The sequence below is a fragment of the Sinocyclocheilus rhinocerous genome, unplaced genomic scaffold (assembly GCF_001515625.1).
Source record: "Sinocyclocheilus rhinocerous isolate Xijiao unplaced genomic scaffold, SAMN03320098_v1.1 scaffold1534, whole genome shotgun sequence".
Classification (NCBI taxonomy): domain Eukaryota; kingdom Metazoa; phylum Chordata; class Actinopteri; order Cypriniformes; family Cyprinidae; genus Sinocyclocheilus; species Sinocyclocheilus rhinocerous.
Window position 1 is genome coordinate 709,297 of NW_015638992.1, and position 23,631 is coordinate 732,927.

A 23,631-nucleotide genomic window follows, 5' to 3' on the forward strand; every position below is an offset into this window, starting at 1 on the left:
AGGTTTCTGATCATACTCACATAATAGCTATCGTTGATTTGGACCATTGGTGCGTTCACACAAGCCCCGAGACATTCGACTTCTGTTAGCGTGAATAATTTATCTGCCGTGGTCTCACCGACTTTGACACCTGACAAGAGAGATCATTTTTGGGTTAGACAATTAAACACATAGTCATTACTTACGTGTTAATTAAAATAAACATTAAATAAAATATTATTTCAGCTGCCATGGCATCATTTCTCAATTTTTAGCATGGAGAAAATAACTAAAATGAAAACTAATAAAGATGAGTAAATACTACTTAAACATTTAAATAGTAATAATAATAATAATAATGACAAAAATGCACAACTAAAAGACTTAAAATTAAAGTGAAAACAGAAAATAAAAATAAAATCAAATTTAAAATATTAACTTATAACAATAATTTATCCGCCGTTGTCTCACCGACTTTGATACCTGATATGAGATTTTTGTGGGGTTAAAAATTAAATGCATAGTCATTACCTAGGATGACATTAAATAAATTAAAATATAAAATAAACTTTTCTATTATCATGCATATATAATTACATTATTATTTTATCTTTTTATTACATCAAATTCTATATTATATTATTTAAGCTAGTGGCCAAGGCATCATTTGTCATTCTCATAACTTTTAGTTTGAAGAAAATAAAATGAAAACGAATAAAGAAGAGAAAATACTATATAGACATTTAAAACTATATATTTACACACATTTACTTATTATATAACAAATATTAATTAGAATAGTATATCAATGATACTAAAACAACGCTATATGGAACACTAAAGATGATATTTTAAGAAATAATTTGCTATTTTTAAAAAACGTGAGGGTGAGTAAATGATGACATTGTCTGATTTTGTTTCTACTTCTAAAATATGTTTTCCACAATCCATTAGTGTATTATTCCAGCATCTTCAAATATTTCAATTTCAGGCCATGTTTGAGCAGCGTGGCTTTAGCTTGTTTATATAGCGAGTGTGTTTATTGGTGACGTGCGAGTCGAGATGTCTGTGTGGAGTCCCTGTGGAGAGCTGGAAACGGTTCTCGCTCACCCAGTTTGCTCTGGATGGCCTCCAGGATGCTGTCGGAGTCGCAGAGCATGCAGGGCGTAGTGGTGCAGATCTGGATGTGGTACTTTCCCACCGGCTGACGGAGGAACATGGTGTAGAAAGTGGCTACTTCATAAACCCTCATTGGAGCAATGCCCAGGATCTCTGCCACCTGCAGGAGAAATCAGAAATCACACCAGGGAACGCTTTCAGGACCACAGCTTTAAATCAAAAATATGAAAACCAGAATATGTTCATAATAGAAAGAAATTCACTATCACAATTGAAAAAAAATATTATTTTATTTTTAATTTTTTTTTATATTTATGATACTGTATATTTTTGTGCACCTGCGGAGCAATAGCCAACATTCTGTAGAAACTTGTATTTGAATAAAAACAAAGAGCAATATTTGTGAATGAAACATTCCAAATGATCTGGACTGTAAAATGCTGAATATCTATAGCAGGTTTGATAATTTACAGAATGGAAATGCATGCCTCATCAATGTCATGTGTTTCATGAAGGCTGGGTGACTTAAACATACTGCTGTGCACTAAATAAGATGTGAACTACACATGAAACTGTGATGCATTTAACAAAGATGTTTTGCCACACAACAAAACAAAATCAATACTTTAAATGTCATAAAAACACTTTATGAAAAAAAAACAGATCATATAAATTACAACTAAAATTGTCAGGTCAGTTTTATTAAAATTTCCACATTTTAACTGATTGATTATTAACAGGTTTCCACACAATTTTGACCAATTAATTTCCATGACTGTCCATACTGGATACATTTAAAAAATAAATAATTAAACCGAGACTGACTGCACTCAGGGTTATTACAGCTAACAAAAACTAAATAAATAAATAAACTTGAAATACATTATTTTAAATAAAATAAACATTACCTGAAATAAAATATTTTTAATATATATATATTTTATTTCAGCTAGTTGCCAATGCAACATTTCTCATTTTCATTTTGCTGAAACCAAAAGAACTTAAACTAATAAATAAAAATGAATAAAATCTATAGATTTAGAAAAACAAAAACTAATAAAAATGAATTTAAAAAAATTACTAAATCTTTAAAAGTTCAAGTAAAAATAGAAAATACAAAAATGTGACCAGGGACCACAAAACCAGTCTTAAGTGTCAATTTTCCAAAACTGAGATTTATACATCATATGAAAGCTGAATAAATAAGCTTTCCATTGATGTATGGTTTGTTAGGATAGGAAAATATTTGGTCGAGATACAACTATTTGAAAATCTGGAATCTGAGGGTGCAAAAAAATCTAAATATTGAGAAAATCACCTTTAAAGTTGTCCAAATGAAGTCCTTAGCAATGCATATTACTAATCAAAAATTAAGTTTTGATATATTTACAGTAGGAAATTTACTAAATATCTTCATGGAACATGATCTTTACTTAACATCCTAATGATTTTTGGCATAAAAGAAAAATCGATCATTTTGACCCATACAATATATTGTTGGCTATTGCTACAAATATACCCCAGCGACTTAAGACTGCTTTTGTGCTCCAGGGTCACAAATAAAATCTGATTCAAAACATTAACAAACTATACTTATAATTCCATACTTATGTTTATTATACATGTGTTATTGATTTAATTATCTATCCACAGTCCCTTGCATAATTTGTATACATCTGTCCATACAATATATCGGCTCTTGTCTTTTTGTCTATTGCGTATTGTTTTTACATATTTATTTTTAATATCACTTGTTTTTGTTTTATCTGTGTCTTGTCACTTGTCATCTGGAAGCTTCTGTCACCAAGACAAATTCCTTGTGTGTGTGCATGTAAGCACACTTGGCAATAAAGTTCTTTCGGATTCTGATTCTAATAGTATATCAATGACCCTAAAATAACACCGCTCATATCTAATGGAATAACAATAAACGTATATACACTATTAAATAATCACTAAGAGTTCCAGGTTTTTAAGTGATTGTGGGAACTCATTATTATTTATCAATCAAAAAAAGCTTTGGTGCATGTCTTTAGAAGCTCTCACCCTGTTCATTGCTGAAATAGGAAGCCATCCGTGCTGCCTCTGAGCCACATCCAGCACAGGAATAGTGGCGCCCGCCTTGTGTCCCTCTGGGTAATTATTCATGATGGCCTCAACTCTCTGTAGCCAAACACATTATACAATAACCACACAGCTATAATCTTTATTCAACATATCTGAACACAGCAAGACATATTTGATCTTACCTGTGGAATAGTTATAAAATATCACAATGGCAGCAAAAATGCCTTAAATATGATTCCATATTATGATATCAAAAATGTAAATGATGAGTGGTGAGATTTCCCTCACCTTCATGTTCTCTGGGCTGAATTCAAATGGAGTCTCTGGGTTGTTGTCCGGTGTGTCTCTGTGCTGGAATAATGAAAACAGAGCAAAACAAATACAGGTGCATCTCAATAAATTAGAATGTCGTGGAAAAGTTCATTTATTTCAGTAATTCAACTCAAATTGTGAAACTCGTGTATTAAATAAATTCAATGCACACAGACTGAAATAGTTTAAGTCTTTGGTTCTTTTAATTGTGATGATTTTGGCTCACATTTAACAAAAACCCACCAATACACTATCTCAACAAATTCTTATAATAGTGCGTCCTCCTGGTTTTTTACAATACAACACAGATTGCTTTATTGCAGCTTTAGAGTATTAAAAAAAACAGTATTAGTTGCATAGTTCTTCAACAATAGATAAAAATATGAGTGTCATTATCAGCATTGATTCATTTCAGTTCAATAACTGTGTAAAGTTCATCAAATTATAAAACAAGCTTAACTCAACTATAAAAAGTCAATAGTGTTGGAATTCAGCTCAATTATGAAACGAATTCAGCAATAAAGCAACTCTACATAAGACAATAGTGTAATTATTTAGCTCAATTTGATTCAGTTTTGTTCACACTGATGATATTACTGAATATTAAGCATCTCATGTGCACATCATTACAAAGACTGCAATAAACATATGAAAGTCAAGTCTCACCACAAAGATTCCTCCAGCTCCAGCTCGAGCCGATGTCTGGTGCAAACTGCGGACCTGCCTCACCTGCAGAAGAAATGCAACAAGTGTAAAGTAGAATAGAAAGCAAACAACTAAATTTTTTTCTTTTTTGCAAACTGCTAAACCAATACATCCTTTTTGTATATTGTATGTACTGACCAAATATGCAATATAATATTTTGTGCACTAAGTATGCAGTGCTCTATAACGTTTCTGTTTAGTTATTACAGTGTGTATTGTATTAGTCACTGCAATAGAAAGACATACATATAATTAACTTATTTACTGATTCAGGTTTATTTACTGATTACTCAACCTGTCTGGGTGAATAGAAACAACTTCTAAAAAAAATAAAAATGTTTGGTAACACATCACGGTTTTAAAGAGTGTCTAATAAACACAAAATGTTTCATTCATATTTTAATGACATATAAACACAACCAGGCCTCATTGTTAGCTGTTAGCGCAGTAGCTTCATGTCCTTGCACAGATGTCAACGCCGCTTTAAATGATGATTCATATGCAATTTCTTCAACCACCTCATGAATAATCCGATTACAACATATATAAAATAAACCTACCGCATAAGACACGGCAGAGCGCAGAGTTGAAGATAAAAACATCTTTTCAATGTGCTCGGTCACACTAAACACAAGCAACGGCGGACATCAAGTATTGCGAGCTCGATTGAGCGGGTCTGGTTACGCAAGGGACGCACGCTCAAAGAGTCTAAATAATGGATCACCGAGCGGCAAACGAACAGATGCACACGTTGTGTTCTTGACATGCCATGATAAAAATAACACAGACAATCAGCATGCTGCACACTTGTAGAACTTGAGCTTAAATGCTAAACCGGGTTGTAATGCAAGACTGTTACTAAAATGTGAGCCAGTATTGTTCTGCTTAACATTTGCGGTTTATTTACATTTAGTCATTTAGCAGACGCTTTGCGACTTACAAATGAAGACAATGGAAGCAATCAAAATCAACAAAAGAGCAATGATAATATATTGACAAAATATTTCAAATGAATATATAAATTGACTAGCTATCTATATCTAAGGTTTTTCATAGTTAGAGTGTGTTCGTTTGGTGTCATCGTTATTTATGTTCTTTAATTTCTTGAATTATAATTGTAAAAATTATTTATATATAACACATTTTTATTGTAAAAATTCAAAAAAAAAAAATTTTTTTTAGGGTTAGTGGGTCATTCTCTGCTTATTTATTGATTAATGTCAATCAATAAGTATTTTTCTTTAATTTCTTCAATTATAATTAAAAAAAAATATTACAATACATAAAATATACTGTAAAAAAATAGAAAAATGAAAAAGCTTTAGGGTTAATGTATGTTAGTTTGTTGTCATTCTTATTATTACATCAAAATTTAAACGTTATTCATAAGTAAATGTTTTTACTTTAAAAATGCAAAACCTTTTCTTTTAGGGTTAGTGTGTATGTTAGCTTGTTGTCATGACTACTGTTACTATTATCATAATTATTTTTTATTTTAATGTTTTTGATTATAATTGTAACAAATTTTCACAAGTTAATAACTTCTTTTATTCAAAAAAATGCAAAAAGGCTTCATTTAGGGTTAGTGTGTTTATTATTATTGTTATTGATTTATTTACTTATTTTCATTTATTCAATTAAAACGGTAAAAGTTATTCAAGAGTAAATCACTTTTTTTCACTAACCCTGTCTTCTTGTAGGGTTAGTGTGTGTGTTAGTTTGTTGTCATTACAACTAGCCTTATATGAAGTCAATGATATGTCCTCATTATGACAGCCAAATAAACCTTATGTGTGTGTGTTTCATAAAACATGCAGATCATCCGTCAGACTCGTGCTGCGCCTCCCTCTGCAGTGGGATCAGCAGCCGAGCAGCCGCTCAGCCAATGGAAAAGTAGGAGTGCTGAATGGAGCGCTCTGATTGGTGTAGGCGGTGCTGAGCAGACTGGGCATGATTAAAGGGTGGCCACCACATGCACAGCCACAATAATCTGCTTCATCTCCAGACTGACATCTATCTTGACACAGATTTTAAGGATTGAGAAATGTCTCCAGTTTCAGTCTCCACCAACAGGGTCGTTCCAGGACCTCAGGAGCCGGAGGAGAAGACTTATAATTAAAAAAAATATTACAATACATAAAATATACTGTAAAAAAATAGAAAAATGAAAAAGCTTTAGGGTTAATGTGTGTTAGTTTGTTGTCATTCTTATTATTACATCAAAATTTAAACGTTATTCATAAGTAAATGTTTTTACTTTAAAAATGCAAAACCTTTTCTTTTAGGGTTAGTGTGTATGTTAGCTTGTTGTCATGACTACTGTTACTATTATCATAATTATTTTTTATTTTAATGTTTTTGATTATAATTGTAACAAATTTTCACAAGTTAATAACTTCTTTTATTCAAAAAAATGCAAAAAGGCTTCATTTAGGGTTAGTGTGTTTATTATTATTGTTATTGATTTATTTACTTATTTTCATTTATTCAATTAAAACGGTAAAAGTTATTCAAGAGTAAATCACTTTTTTTCACTAACCCTGTCTTCTTGTAGGGTTAGTGTGTGTGTTAGTTTGTTGTCATTACAACTAGCCTTATATGAAGTCAATGATATGTCCTCATTATGACAGCCAAATAAACCTTATGTGTGTGTGTTTCATAAAACATGCAGATCATCCGTCAGACTCGTGCTGCGCCTCCCTCTGCAGTGGGATCAGCAGCCGAGCAGCCGCTCAGCCAATGGAAAAGTAGGAGTGCTGAATGGAGCGCTCTGATTGGTGTAGGCGGTGCTGAGCAGACTGGGCATGATTAAAGGGTGGCCACCACATGCACAGCCACAATAATCTGCTTCATCTCCAGACTGACATCTATCTTGACACAGATTTTAAGGATTGAGAAATGTCTCCAGTTTCAGTCTCCACCAACAGGGTCGTTCCAGGACCTCAGGAGCCGGAGGAGAAGACTTACCATCCATCCGATGGCCTGTTCACTGATGCACACGTGCCAGACTTTGATGCATATCTTGCTTTATACAAAAAGTCTACAGAAGAGCCTGAAGGTATCATAAAATTGTGCATGCATATAAATGAGAGGGACACTCCAATGTAAGATAATGCAGTAAAAGTGTTGATTTACCATGCATTGCAGAGTTCTGGGCTGATGTTGCTCAAGAGTTTTACTGGAAGAAGCCTCCGTCAGGCCAGATGCTGCAGTATAACTTTGACGTCAACAAGGGGAACATTTACATCAAGTTTATGGAGGGAGCAAAAACCAACATCTGCTACAACGTCCTTGACCGAAATGTGCATGAGAGGAACCTGGGAGAGAAAGTGGCTTACTACTGGTAATCTAACATGTTCTCAGTGTTATACAATGATGCACAGAGACCTCTGTGCACACAATGCATGCTTGATCTGATTTAATAGTTGATGCATTTGAGGCCTGCTGCTTGTGTCAAAGTCAAAGCAAAAGAGCAGCACTTGTTGGCATGTGTTTCTCCACAAGCTCACTAAAGAATGTTTTATTAAAATAAATTATGTTGTCAAAAAAAAGAGTGACAAATGCAGAGACATTCTGAAATATATGTTAAAACATGTATTTAAAATATGGGGGGGGGGGCTTTTATTTCAACCAGTGTTTACTTTAAGTTTTAGTAATTTTGTTATGCGCTTTTATGCATTTTTTAAATATGTGTACTTGTTTAATACTATTATTATATATAGTAATATTAATATTATACTTACATTAAAGTAATTATAGGTTGCAACATGGTCATAAATACATTAAATTATAATTATATATAATTTAATATAATTAAATAATCATTTTAATTTAGAGTCTAAATTGTTTCGAGTTAATGCATTTTTGCAAGGTTCAGTCCGTACTTTTAATGTTGAGAATATGATTTTGTAAGTATTTACTTGTAGGGCTCGGCAAGAGCTCCTGTTCTTCTAGACAAACATGGCAGGGCACAATGATTATTATGAGTCTTATTGAACCATGTTACCTGCATTTGACATCAGCTATCACATAACACCTTGATTACATACGATAAAGAGTAATAAGATGGTTCCTGTAAGAACTGCATGAATGTCACATGAGAAGTCATCCGAATGTTAATTCCTAATAACTTCTCAGGAACATCCCTATGACTCTTTCCAGTATTTAATCAAAGTGATACAATTTTCGCTTGATGTCACACTGTATACAGGTGACATGTTTCAGCAACACTCAGAATAATCATTGTTGTCATGTTAGCTATGCGCTGAAGTATTAATAGTCATGTGGAACAAGGGGTGTCATGTAACTGCTGTTATATACAGAACCACTCAAGTCATATATAAATCACCTGTTTTACATTACCATTTAACACTACCATCTCACAAAAACTTATCCAGGTCATATTTCACCCCAAATTTGTAAAGGAAAAAAATTTGTATAGTGCATATATTAAAATAACACATATTTCTATGAGCATTAACATTATTATGATTGTTTTAATGGCAATTAAGCTCTTTTCACCTTAAATTTGTATTAGTGCTGTCAAACGATTAATCGCGATTAATCGCATCTTTGTATGTATACGTTATATATGTAATTGTTTAAGCAATTTAAGCATTATTATTTAAGCAAAATATAATTTAGTTTTTCTATATTAAGATTTTGGGTCAATAGGCAAATAACTGCGGCAATCTAAATCAAAACATTTTAATAATACCAGATGAACAGGTTTGCATGGGTGAACAGAAGCGTGTTATGAGGACAGATTCCTGCGGCTGTAGTTCTTACAGTCTATAGTCTAGACGGTCTTTCTCTGGCACGTTACATGAGGTAGTTTTGGCAGAGAGTCTCCTAACAGATGCCAAGAACTGAAGCATGTTGTGTACTGTGTATATTATTATGTATATATAAAGACACACACATACAGCATATATTTCGAAAATATTTACATGTATATATTTATATTCATATAATTTATATTATACACATGAGGTAGTTTTGGCAGAGAGTCTCCTAACAGATGCCAAGAACTGAAGCATGTGAACCATGCTGAGGCGACACTTCAGTTAGGCATTAAGCATCAAGTGCTAATGGAGGACACAGGAGTTCACACAGGCTCGTAAAAGCAATATGGGCAATACATATCCTCAAACATATACACAAAATATGATGCAATGTGCAACCTCAGAGATCAGCGTCTATTCTTTACGCTGCCATCCATTCATACCTAAGGGGTCGCTTTGCTTAAAAACTGTTCGTCCTGTCAGCAGTCCATCATGGTCTTTCCTTTTTTGGACGGCCAGGTGCAGATGCACAGTAAACCGAGCAGAGAGCTTTCATGGTGATTTGCGTTGTCACGATGTTCCCTGTGTTGCATGAATTTGCACATCGCTACTAACGTAAAAGCAGCAACCCTTGCACAAAAAAGCACATTGTCTTCAGAAAATGTGAAATTCTAAGTTTAAAGTGCGGTTTAACAAGGCATGTTGCCATATTACAATCTATTTAATTGACTTGTGCAATAAGTGAAGCCCACTGGCCAAACGCACAGCTGACGGAAGTCCAAATCTAATGCAGGCAGCAGAGCCAAAGTACAGCCCTATTCCTGTAAAAATGAGACGCGTACAGTGGGGTCCAAAAGTCTGAGACCACACTGACAATCAAAGTCTAAATTCACTGTGGGAATAAACAGTTTTAGGATTTGAGACAACAAATGAATATTATGGCGTAAACCAAAGACGAATTGTTTCACATTCTGCATTATTTCTAAATGACAATTCAGATGTGAGTAAATGAGTGTCGCTGCTCATGTCACTCATTCAAACAGAATTTTTTATTTATTTTTTATTTGTTTCCATTAAAGCACAAGATGCTTTTTGGAGCAAAATAATGCTATTGTTAAAGAAAAAGTGTGAGATATTGTCATACATGTTAAAATATTTTTTTTTTCTCCAAACAGTACTATTTTAGTATTCCTTATATACTATTATAGCACTTATTAATATTATTGAATTATTATTATTTTTATTAAATTTTTATTATAATATTTTTAATTTTTACATTTTCAGTTTTCACTTTGATTTTAGGAACTTTGTTTTGCACGTCATTTTTATTAGTTTTTGTTTTTAATATTTATATTTGTTTAATATCATCATACATAGCAATGTTATATATAATATTACTATTAATACATGTTAAATCATGTATTTGTTCAAATGTTAAATTTTTTTTTTATACTATTCTAGCATTTATTAATATTTTGAATTAATATTGAATTATTAATATTATTCAATTATTATTAAAATATTTTGGAATTTGGTAATTTTCAGTTTTCAATTTAATTTGGGGAATTTGGTTTTGCACTTTTGTCATTTTTATTAGTCTTTGTTTTTTAATATTTCTATTTGCTTAATATCATTATACATAATATTATTATATGTACTGTAGTATTACTATTAATATTAATAATATCATATATAAAAGTAAAATGACTATAAAAGTCATTTTAGTGTGTAATCGTATTTATTCCATTTATTTGCTAATGCAACATTTTCATTTGAGCTTTTTAAGTGTAAGTTTTTCATCTAATATTTGTTTTATTTCATATTTTTTTCAGTTAATGAAAACTATTTTTGACGATTTTAGTTTAGTTAACAATAACAACACTGCATTCAACTTTTCACTCAAATTACTGATAATACAATTTGTCATGATGTATTAAATGCAAAATTGAAGCTTTTTTTCCACATTCGGTCTCAGACTTTTTGGAAATAATTGCAAAATCATCTGAAATGCAGATTAAATTTTGGATTTATGTGCCTAATGTGTTCAATAGCCTAAAGTATCTTCAAGAGGCCAGCACACTGTATTGCATAATGAAGGCCATGAATCCATTATTTCCTAATGGTTTAATATTGATCAATGTTTCCTTCAGGGAGGGAAACTCACCTGATCATCACCAGACCATCACCTACAACCAGCTGTTGAGAAACGTGTGCCGATGTGCCAATGCATTGAAGCTGTTGGGTAAGACCATCCTCCTCCTCTGGGTTTGAGTTTGCTCAGCTTTTCTAGAATGCAAATGCAATGTTAGTGCGTTCAGCCTGAACCTCTGACGTGAGTATTTTTCTTAATGCTTTCAGATTTACATTGATGTTTATTTCTGTGATCCAGGTGTGAAGAAAGGAGACAGAGTCGCCATCTACTTACCCATGATTCCAGAGCTGGTGTACACGATGCTGGCCTGTGCGAGAATCGGAGCTGTTCACTCGATAGTGGTGAGCAGCTTTACAGATCTGTAGTAGTTTTACATTAAATAAATATTCTGGGTTGAAAAGGAATAGTTCGCCTGAAAATGCAAATTTGCTGAAAATGTACTCACTCTCAGGCCATCCAAGATGTAGATGAGTTTGTTTCTTCATCAGATTTGGAGAAATGTAGCATTACATCACTTGCTCACCGATGGATCCTCTGCAGTGAATGGGTGCCGTCAGAATGAGAGTCCAAACAGCTGATAAAAACATCACAATAATCCACTAGTGATCCACACCACTCCACTCCATCAGTTAACATCTTGAGAAGCAGAAAGCTGAATGTTTGTGGAAAACAAATTCCATAATCCATAATATTGTTTTCTCCAGTGAAAAAGTCATCTTGTCTGATTCAGGAGAGAAATATGCACATATCAAGCACCATTTACAAGCCAAAACAGTCCAAAACAAATATGTCGGTGGATTTTGATGTGAGAGACATCAGTTGGTCAGAAGCAACGGTTTGACATTAGAATGTCTTAATGATGGATTTGTTTCTTAGAAACATGCAGCTTTTGGCTTCACAAGATGTTAACTGATGGACTGGAGTGTTGTGGATTATTGTGATGTTTTTATCAGCTGTTTGGACTCTCATTCTGACGGCACCCATTCACTGCAGAGCATCCATTGCTGAGCGAGTGATGTAATGCTACATTTCTCCAAATCTGATGAAGAAACAAACTCACCTACATCTTGGATGACGTAAGGATGAGTACATTTTCAGCAAATTTGAATTTTTAGGTGATCTACACCTTTAAGCTCTATCATCTGTCGAGGATGGTCTGAAGGAGAGTTTAAACTCGGGTCAGTATTTAGCACGGTATCATTAATATGCATGAAATGAGTACAGCCTCATTTACCCTGCCAAGTCTATTTCTGCCCGCCAAGCCTCTTTAACCATGTAAAGGTTATAGATGGTGTTAAAAATAACACACGAGTGCTTTCCAGGGTAGTTTATATCTGATATCAAAGCCTGTTTTTAAGTTTGGATGATGACACCATTTCAGCCAAACTGTAATTGTATTCATTTGTATTGGAACCTCAGATATCCATATTTCCACAAAAATATTAAGCAGCAACTGTTTTCAACATTGATAATATTAAGAAGAATAAATCTTTTAATAAGCAGCAAATCAGCATATTAGAATGATTTCTGAAGGATATTACCTTACATATGTTTATATGAATGACAAAATATATGAATAATGGGAATTATTTCGAAAAAAGTGAGAATGAAGATTTGAACAGAAAATATAGGTAAGATTTTAATAGTTTTTCTTTATTCAAAATAGTATTAATATTATTAATATATTAAATATACTACTATTAATATATATAAAAAAAAAATAAAAATAAAATATATAAGTAAACCCGTAATACTGTAAAATATTTGCACATTTTACCCAACTGTCTTCTATTTTGATGACACCATTTCAGCCAAACTGTAATTGTATTCATTTGTATTGGAACCTCAGATATCCATATTATTTATCTTGAGCATATGCAAAAGCATTTAACTCTCTCCTGTCTTCCTCATTCAGTTTGCAGGTTTCTCGTCTGAGTCTCTGTGCGAGAGGATCGTGGATGCTCAGTGCAACATCCTGGTAACAGCAGGTAACACTAAGTGTTTTATTAAGGTGGAGGTCTGGATCTTTAGACTGACTGTATGTTTATTGGGGTTGTTTAGTAGATGAGCTCACAATGAGCTGTTACAGATAAGCTTGAAATACAGTTAGTGATAAGATAATGTGACAAGTGATGTGATGTGATGTTTACAACACCGGAAATCCTGTGTAGTCACCCTTTGGGCTTGAGTGAAGCCTGAATCACATTTTGTGGCTTATTCAGGTCTGTCAGTCATGAAAAAAATGATGCACCAAAGTTTTTTTGTGACGTTTTGGTGCAGGTAAATGTGAAATCAGATTTATGGATGGAGAAAAATAAAAAAGAAATGTATTTATATATTTTTTTATTAAAAAATTTAATATAAAATGTATAACAAAATATAAAATCAGTCCTTTAGGAAACAAATGTTTTTATAAGGTTGCAGGTTGCTATAATAAAAATATTATAAAATATATATATATATATATATATTTTATAATATTTTTATTATAGCAACCTGCAACCTTATAAAAACATTTGTTTCCTAAAGGACTGATAAAATCTTGTGCATCATCCTAAAGTCCATCTTTCTCCTCACCTCTCTTTGTCTTCCCATCTCATGTGTTTTTGCTCTCTCTCTCTCTCTGTGTTTGTGTGTGTATATGTGTTCTACAGATGGTGTTTACAGAGGTGACAAGCTGATCAATCTGAAGAAGATTGCGTCTGAAGCTGTGGAGCGCTGTAAGGAGAGGTTTGTCCCTGTCTGCTGCTCTCTGCTATCAGAGGAACCTCTGTTTACATCAACCTCTCACCCGTCCATTACAAACACACACACACACACACCGGAGCACTCACCCAATCACAGACTGTCAGGGGTTGCCGAGCAACAGCACAGTTTGGAACCATTCGCTTCAACTCACCATGGCAACATGTGAAATGAGACATACGCATCATAGAGCAAACACGGGTGTGGATTTGTAACATGTGACTGCATGATGATGTCGTTGATTTGGCACATTAATCATTTATGAATTTTGATGGTATCACTCAATAAATTACATAATGCCATGATGAAAACATTACTATTATTATTCACACTTACTCATAAGAGCTTAGAACAGTCAATATGGAAATTTTTTTGCTTTTAAATATGATTTTATGTACGTACTGTGTTCTCTGTCTCGCTCAGCATGGCCTCGTGTGTTCAGAAGTGTGTGGTGGTCAAACATCATGCCTTCAGAACAAACACTGATGCTTCCAGCAAACTACAGGTTGGTCAAACGGTCAAGTTGTATGGACTACTTACAGTATATGATGGTTTTCTAGCAGCAAAAAAATAAAATAGAGCCAATTTTAAATTCTCTTATATCCAGCACTTAAATTAATGACCATACTGTTGTTTCTTTTGTGTGTGCTCCAGACCCCGTGGGATGAATCATGTGACATTTGGTGGGATGATCTGATGGACGGTGTGTCAGACGAGTGTGAACCGGAGTGGATGGACTCAGAAGATCCTCTCTTCATACTTTACACCAGCGGCTCGACCGGAAAACCCAAGGCACCTAGAATTTATATAATATAGAAGTATTATATACAGTACAGCACATACACACACTAATGTGCAAAAGTTCAGCTCAGTATGATTTTTCTTTTTGAAAGAAATTAATATTTATATTCAGCAAGGTTGCATTAAATTGATCAAAAGTGATAGTAAAGACATTTATAATCTTACTAAATACTTCTGTTTCATATAAATACTGTTCTTTTTAACTTTACATTCAATCAAAAAAAAATTTCCTCAAATATATGAAGCAGCACAACTGTTTTCAACATTGACAATAATCAGAAATGTTTCTGGAGCAGCGTATCAGCATATTAGAATGATTTCTGAAGGATCATGTGACACTGAAGCCTGAAGTAATGATGCTGAAAATTCAGCTTTGATCACAGGAATAAATTACAATAGAAAACAGTTATTTTAAATTGTAATAATATTTCACAATTTTTACCAAAAATTGGTAAAAGTATTTTTGATCAAACATTGTCTAAAAATTGCAAAACGGCAATATTTATTTCCAGTATGTTAACTGGACACCACATGATGAATTAATGTGACAACAATTTTAGTATGATATTGTTCAGAGAGGTTTCAGCAGCACATACTGCTTCACATACTATTTTTTTTAATAAAAGAGTAGGCAGTAGGGATGTAACGATTAACCGCGAGCTGGTTGAAAATCGATTCAAATATGTGACGATTCAAATCGGTTGAGATGCTAAACAAATCGCAATTCTTTGTCTTAAATCTCATTTTGTAAAAAAAAATAAATAATAAAAAATCGTGAATTGAATCGAATCGTGAAATCAAAATCGTGAATCGAATCGAATCGTGAGTTGAGTGAATCGTTACATCCCTAGTAGGCAGCATGCAGTATATACTGCACATACAGTGTGCACTAAGCAGTGTGCTAGTATTCATTCCTTCATTTCTGTACAGGGGGTCCTTCACACCGTCACTGGATATATGCTCTATACATCACTGACCTTCAAATATGTTTTCGATTATCACCATGATGACGTTTACTGGTGCACTGCAGACATTGGCTGGATAACAGGCCACTCCTACATCACGTACGGCCCTTTAGCCAACGGCGCCACCAGCGTGCTGGTAAGAAATATGATGCAGAATATTTACTTGCACAAACTGGGAAATTGTGAACATGTTTCTGCAAAATTCAGCATAGCTTTTACTGTCGTTTACAAATATATGAAGTCAATTTGATCTAAGATTCATCAGTTTGAATGAGTGTGATGTGGTGTGTAGTTTGAAGGTGTGCCGGTGTATCCTCATGTGGGCAGACTGTGGGAGATCATTGAGAAGTACGGAGTCTCTAAGTTCTACACCGCACCCACTGCTATACGACTGCTGATGAAATACGGGAGAGAACCACTGCAGCGGTGAGCACACACACATTCTCACGCGCACACACACACGCACTCATGGGGACCAAAAATGTCCCACAAGGACAAGGATTTTGGATATTGCCATCTTTGTAGGGACATTTTGTCCCCATAACGTAGTGTATCCACACACACTGTATATATGCTTTACGGGGACTATATATATATATTATAGGTGTAATAGTTTTTATACGGAGCATATTTTTCGATTTTCTATCCCCTGAAGTAACCCTACCCCTAAACATAACCCTCACAGAAAACTTGTGTTTAGTATTGTTTTTAAACCTTTTGGTTTACAATTACACAGGAAGTCTAATAATCTAAATATTAGTACTATAAACTAACCCACACCCAATCAGAAAACTTAATGTGCTTTAGAAAAAAAAAGAAAAAAAAATGAAACAATAATGGTAAAAAATTATAATTTCTAAAATAAATAAAATTTAGTTTATTTTACACATTTATTGCTATAAATATTTTATACACACACACACACACACAAATATTATTATGATTAAAGTATGATACATCATTTTTACAATGATTGTTTTTACAAATATTGTACAAATATTGTTTTTCCCTAACCTAACAGAGAAAAATTAAATAAACAATTATTATTATTAATTAATAACAATTAGTATTATTAAATAAAATTACATTAAAATAATTATTGTTAACATGTTATAATAATAACACCAATGATATTATAATGATAAAAACATATAATATAATAGTAATTAATAATTATATACATAAATATTACTATTATTATATTATACAAATGGTTGTCCTCCAGGGGGCGCTGGAGGCCTCAGAAAACCAAAGCCATCACTGAGCACTGTTCAAATCTCCGGATGTTTTATTTGACTCATTAAAGATACTGCAACAGGTCAAGCTAGTCCTGCGGTGACCTGGTAGAGATGTTGTTGAATAGTTAGTGTTGAACTCGCACATTCATGTCATCTCTCAGTGGTGTGATAGTGCAGGGACTGTTTAGCGCCACTTATTGGACAGAAATTATTTTAGAAAAAATACCTTCTGCAAATATTGTTTTTTACACAACATACAGCTTGTGCTTCAGACATGGATGGTTTTTGTCTGTTTTGAGATATGCTACAAATATTGCAAACTAGTTATGTGAGTAATCTTGTGTCTGTCTGTGTCAGGTATGATCTGTCCAGTTTGCGTGTGTTGGGTACGGTTGGTGAACCCATAAACCCAGAGGCTTGGCTTTGGTATTATGATGTTGTGGGTCAGCAGCGCTGTCCGGTTATTGACACCTTCTGGCAAACAGAGACGGTAAAACATTTACAATTATCAAAACCAAACAAGACAAGTTTTTTTTTGAATAAAGTTGCCTAAAACCCCCTTTAACTGTGTTAAAATAAAGCAATAAGCCCCAAGAAGCCGTGGTTTACAGTGAATTTATAACAGCTAAGGGGCGTCGACGTGGAGCGGAGTGCCTAAAACCCCCTTAGCTGTTATAAATTCACTGTAAACCACGGCTTCACGGGGCTTATTGCTTTTATAAAACGGTTATTCCACATACGTAGTAAGGTTTCACAAAATAAAACAGAGCAAATAAAGTGTAATGATAATAAAAACATTATTCTTCTGCCAAACAATGTAGTTCCTCAGAAACGGTTGTGGTTGCAACAAAGTGGTTGCCGAGCAACACACAAACGTAAACAAAGTAGAGTAATTTACAACAGCTTCGAACGCGGCTCAACCAATCAGAATCAAGGACTAGAACTATTCGTTTTATAATCAGAATTTTACCACAAAGTGCATTATTGCTTGTATAAAATGTCACATAATACTCACTAATGCTCAACTAATAATACGTTTGTTGTGTCGGCAGGGTGGCCATGTTTTGACTCCACTTCCAGCTGCTACACCACTGAAGCCTGGATCTGCTGTGAGTCTCCTGAAAATCACCTTGACGTATTACATCTTACGTCTTATGAAACTGTTAAAAATGGGGATGGATGACTCTGATATTGAAGTGTCTTCTCTGTGCAGACGTGCCCATTTTTTGGAGTCCAGCCTGCCATTCTCAATGAACATGGAGAAGAACTAGAGGGCGAGGCGGAGGGATACCTGGTGAGACTTTCATCCTAGTTATCCCAGCTGTTATTTCCAAACTGCATGCGTTTATTCTCTGACCATGAACGGATGTTTTGGTCTCAGGTTTTCCGGAAGCCCTGGCCAGGAATCATGAGGGGTGTGTACGGGAATCAGGAACGCTTTGAAAGCACCTACTTCAGAAAATTCCCAGGATTCTATGTGACAGGAGATGGTAATGTAGCAACGCAAACATATCAGAACCAGTGTTGGTGAATGCTATTTTTGAAAATGGAATGTTACATTTTTGCAAAAGTGATTAATTATGATTCATTGTTGCTAATTTATAGAATTTTGTGTTACATTCTCTTATGTCTGCAAATCCATATGGCAAAAAAATATTTGTTTCTTGCCAAAATATGTTAAATATATAATGTGTTGTAAACAGTGATGCTCAGTGAAGTATATTTGTGACCCTGGAGCACAAAACGCTGGGGTATATTTGTAGCAATAGCCAACAATACATTGTATGGGTCAAAATGATAGATTTTTCTTTTATGCCAAAAATCATTAGGATATTAAGTAAAGATCATGTTCCATAAAGATATTTTGTAAATTTCCTACGGTAAATATATCAAAACTTAATTTTTGATTAGTAATATGCATTGCTAAGGACTTCATTCGGACAACTTTAAAGGTGATTTTCTCAATATTTAGATTTTTTTGCACCCTCAGATTCCAGATTTTCAAATAGTTGTATCTCGGCCAAATATTGTCTTATCCTAACAAACCATACATCAATGAAAAGCTTAGTGTGTATAAATCTCAATTTCAAAAAATTGGCCCTTATGACTGGTTTTGTGGTCCAGGGTCACATTTAGTAAAATACGTTTCAAATTTCATAGGCCAAAATATATTTCAAAATGTATTCCAATCTTACTGTGTTATGTTCACATACACATCTATTTAAAAAAATAAAATGTATTTATTCCAGAAAAAAAAAAAAAAAAAAAAAAAAAATCGTACCCACTGTATATATATATATATATAAATTAAATAAATATCAGACAAGTTACAAATTAAGAAAAAGTAATTTAGGTATTATGATGTTAATCCAAATGTAAGGTTGCTTTACATGTTTCTTCCAGAAAGCAATCAAATTAAAATCACATCTAATGAAAGCGACAAATTATGATGAATTTTGCAATTAACATATTTTATATGGACTTTTGTATCTCATCTCAGTTAAATGCAAAGCATTATGCATTGCTTGCACATTTACTCCATACAAAAAAATAAAGTAATGCGCTACTTTACAGGTTACATCCAAAAAGCAATCTGACTGAATAACATGCAGTTACTTAATATGTATTTGTCATGTGTGCTCAGTTTTTAATACATTACCAGTCACCATGTGGCTGTTTCAGCAGCGTCACCAAACTTCAGCAGTCACTATTTACAGCATGAGCTGTTGCTGTATCGTATGGCAGTATGTAACAGTTACTGTAACCGAGGGTCCTTCTGTCCTCAGGCTGCAGGCGAGACCAGGATGGATATTACTGGATCACCGGCCGGATCGATGACATGCTGAACGTCTCTGGTGAGATTGAGATTCTGCTTCAGTGCTGTCACCTGGTGGTTAGAGACGGCATATTCATTTTCCTCATTCCTTCTCAGCATTCGAGAGGCTTTTAAAGCAACTGGACGTTTGTTTTATTACCTTGAAATATCACTTTTCAAATCATTCTGATGGTACACTGGCTTCTAATAAGGTGAATGGCTTCTGTTTCTTTCCCAAACGTCTGTTCTGGAAGCATGTCAGTTTAGTGAGCGGGTACGAAATTCCACGAAAACAGCGGATCGCTTTACGGCAGCAACAAATGTGCATGTACAGCTATCCACTGTAATTACGACAGTAATAGGCTATATTGACGACAGTGAATTCCACTTATTTAACTGTAGGCGGCTTCAAAGTCGCAAAAATACATAAAACTACATGCAGAACTTCATACAGTTGCTTTAACGTCTGTAATATGGCATATTTCTAAGTGAAATAACATGTATGAAACACAAAATATGTGCAAAACACAGAACAGGACATTTATTAAAATAGTAAATAGCTTTAGTTATCTTTTAGAGTACTAGATAGCAGCTTATATATATATATATATATATATATATATATATATATGCAGTACAGTATATACTTGTCAAAAGTTTAGAAACATTGTGATTTTTGAATGTTTTTGATGAAGTCTCTTCTGCTCACCAAGGCTGCAATTATTTGATCAAAAATACAGTAAAAACAGTAGCACTGTGAAATATTATTACAGTTCGAAATAACTATTTTCTGTTTGAAAAGATGTTAAAAATGTCATTTATTTCTGTGATCAAAGCTGAATTTTCAGCATCATTAGTCTCAGAAATCATTCTAATATGCTGATTTGCTGCTCAAGAAACATTTCCGATATCAATGTTGCAAAAAGTTGTGCTGCTTCAAATTTTGGTGGAAACAATGTTACATTTTTTTTTTTTTTAGGATTTTTTATGAATAGAAAGTTCAAAAGAACAGCACTGATTTGAAATGGAAATCTTTTGTAGCATTATGAATGTCTTTACTGTCACTTTTGACCTATTGAATGCATCCTTGCTGAATAAAAGTATTAATTTCTTTAAAAGAGCAATCATACAGACCCCAGACTTTTGAACAGCAGTGTCTCGTCTCTCAGGTCATTTGTTGAGCACAGCAGAGGTGGAGGCGGCTCTGACCGAACACCCGTCGGTGGCTGAAGCTGCGGTGGTCAGTCGGCCTCATGCAGTGAAGGGAGAGTGTCTGTACTGCTTCGTCACTCTGAAAGACCACAAAGAGTTCAACCGCACGCTGATGGAGGAACTAAAGAGAAAAGGTCAGAGGTCATGATCACATTAAACACTGACAGAAAATGCAATCTGTATCTATTCCGCACTTACTAACATGGGTTTTTCATTCAGTGAGGGAGAAGATCGGACCAATCGCCACCCCAGATTTCATCCAGAACGCTCCAGGGCTTCCCAAAACCCGTTCAGGTACTGGGATCTTGCATTTTCAGTTTCTACCCACATCTCTGCTTTCAATCCTAAACTCAAGCTTTTCATCCCTTCCTGCAGGTAAGATAATGCGAAGAGTTCTGCGACAAATCGCCCACAATGAAAAAGACCTGGGTGACCTTTCGACCCTGGCTGACCCCAAGGTCGTGGATGTGCTGTTCAGCCAAAGATGTGAGGCGGCAGCGTAAATTCAGCTATGATCCATCCCTTTTGATGGCTCTGTGTGTCACCTTGTGTGTGGTAAGGACTTTGGGTTTGGGTTAGAACGGGCTCTGGTTCTCCTAGATCACATCTAATGGGGTGTAACTCCTTTCGTGAATCAGGTAAAACAAACAACAATCACTAAATGAAGTGTTTCATGAAACCTCACCTCTGGACACTAAACTTCTCACTTCAGTCAGAGTTTCATTGACTTTTTTTTCTGTTCTGTCAGGGGATATATTATGTACATATTTTTGGTTTGTTTGTGATGTTTTTCAGTGCCACAAAAATGTATTTACATTTGCTTTTAATTGCATCCATAATTGCAGTTTCTCTCACTAAATTATTTCATATCATTTAAACCATTTTTATAGTACACAACAGGAGAATAAAATCACTTCGTTATTTTATTTCTCAAAAGAGATCAGCAATATTAGAAATTTTCGTTTTGAACTTTGAACCTTGCAGGCTTGACTATGTTTTTTTTTCTTCCAATTTTATTTGATATTAAACAATTGTTAGAGAAATGTGCAATTTTTTTCATGGCGTCTTGTCCTGGATGAATAAGCTTTTACAAAACCAGTTGTTAATGCTACTTTGACAGAAATATTAGTTCCAAGTAGTTTAACAGTAATAATTGCACTTTTCTGTTTTATGTTTTTATGAAATAAAGCATATATCTCTTAGTTATTTGCATTTATTAAAAGTTGTTGTTTTTGCCAGTTTTGTTGAAATATGTATATAAAGCTCATATTTTAAAGGGGTCATCGGATGCTACATGCACTTTTACAAGTTGTTTGAACTGAAATGTGTGTTGGCAGTGTGTGTACACAACCACCCTATAATGATAAAGATCCACTCTGAGCCGCTGAAGACGCAGTGAATCACGTTTGTTTTTGAAGGGAATACGCCCCCGATCTACATAAATGCGTCATCTGAGCCGCTGAAGACGCAGTGAATCACGTTTGTTTCTGAAGGGAATACGCCCCCGATCTACATAAATGCGTCTATGTTCGCGCGAATCATTCGTGATCCAGCTTCACCTCCAGAAGAAGTGAGTATAAGGTTTTTTTAATGAATCTTTGCAAATCGCCTTTCCTAATAATGTGCTAATTAGCAATTTTCACGATGAATGCAGCTAAAGTAAACAGTCCCTCAGAAGAGAGGGGCGGGGTCAGCAGAGCTCATTAACATTTAAAGGAAAATGCTACAAAACGGCTTGATCTGAAAAGAGCTGTTTTTGACAGAGTAAACTGTCAAAAACTACCATTGAGAAATTTTAACCAAACTATGTTACAGACTTTTCATTAAGACCCTAAAAAATAATATCAACTTGTGGAAAATGGGCATCCAATGACCCCTTTAACAACAACAACAAAATATTTATGACTATTAATATGTTTAATGTGAGATTGCTTTGAGTCATTTTTCCCTGAAGTTTTCATTACTCATTATTTTTATTAAAGAAGGTACATTTTAATAATGAATAATTTTATTTATGCTAAACCCCAACTCTAAACCTTAACCTAAAACAAACCTGTCGATTTGAAAGTAGATTTAAAGTAAAACATGATTTGACTGATTTATGAGCTATTCAATAGTAAAGAGCACGTCAATATCATATACCATCCTAGTTTTTAAAATTTCACTTAATTTGTTAGGTCGAAATGTATGGCCCTCACAAATAGCCAAACATATAGACACACTCACACACACACACACTCCCCCTTGTGGATCGTTGAGAAGAATACACCCTTGACCCCTCTCTATCTGTACATCGAGCACTTCTGTCCTGTTGTGTTCTGCTGAGATCTTAATCTTTCTATGTTCACAAGCAATGGAAGATTTTGTTCTTTATCAAAAGATCGTTTTTTCAAGCTCTGATCGGATCATCTCCTTTTTCTTCCTGTTTAAGCTCCATCACAACAGATGCTTCCATGAAACAGTGTAATATTACAAGAGCTTAAAAAATCATACGATTTAAATAAGATCTATAAATAAGAAGTCTTTTCTTAAGAGTTTTACATCGTAACAGAATGTTAGTGTTATATCATCATTACATTGAACTGTTATGTAATGTGTTTACCAGGATTTATCACAGACATTTTCTTGATGCTCTGGTGGATATAAATTAATTTTGCATTGTGTGCAATATTTGTTTTTATGGATGCACTTGAGGGCTGAATGAAGCAAACTGAGTTGACATAACTGTACAAACAGA

General features: G+C 34.1%; 2 protein-coding genes across 2 annotated transcripts in view; one reads left to right on the plus strand and one right to left on the minus strand.

Moving 5' to 3' along the window:
• LOC107750909 (NADH dehydrogenase [ubiquinone] flavoprotein 2, mitochondrial-like) overlaps window positions 1–4,911 on the minus strand; it is an 11,689-nt gene extending 6,778 nt beyond the window's left edge. The window contains exons 1-6 of the mRNA XM_016566476.1: window positions 4,743–4,911; window positions 4,144–4,206; window positions 3,454–3,516; window positions 3,145–3,261; window positions 1,090–1,258; window positions 21–130 (exon numbers count right to left, since the gene is read on the minus strand). Coding sequence (XP_016421962.1) covers window positions 21–130; window positions 1,090–1,258; window positions 3,145–3,261; window positions 3,454–3,516; window positions 4,144–4,206; window positions 4,743–4,784 — 564 coding nt within the window. The 5' untranslated portion in view covers window positions 4,785–4,911. The remainder of the gene's footprint in view (window positions 1–20; window positions 131–1,089; window positions 1,259–3,144; window positions 3,262–3,453; window positions 3,517–4,143; window positions 4,207–4,742) is intronic.
• A 1,929-nt stretch (window positions 4,912–6,840) lies between these two features.
• acss2l (acyl-CoA synthetase short chain family member 2 like) lies at window positions 6,841–22,096 on the plus strand. The gene is made up of 18 exons (XM_016566475.1): window positions 6,841–7,240; window positions 7,330–7,525; window positions 11,117–11,208; window positions 11,356–11,459; window positions 13,034–13,106; window positions 13,773–13,848; window positions 14,287–14,368; window positions 14,518–14,655; window positions 15,595–15,765; window positions 15,922–16,055; window positions 17,225–17,357; window positions 17,920–17,976; window positions 18,081–18,161; window positions 18,249–18,357; window positions 19,654–19,722; window positions 20,852–21,028; window positions 21,114–21,188; window positions 21,270–22,096. The coding sequence occupies exons 1-18, from the start codon at window positions 7,081–7,083 to the stop codon at window positions 21,395–21,397; spliced, it is 2,055 nt and encodes a 684-aa protein (XP_016421961.1). The 5' UTR covers window positions 6,841–7,080; the 3' UTR covers window positions 21,398–22,096.
• The last annotated feature ends 1,535 nt before the right edge of the window (window positions 22,097–23,631 follow it).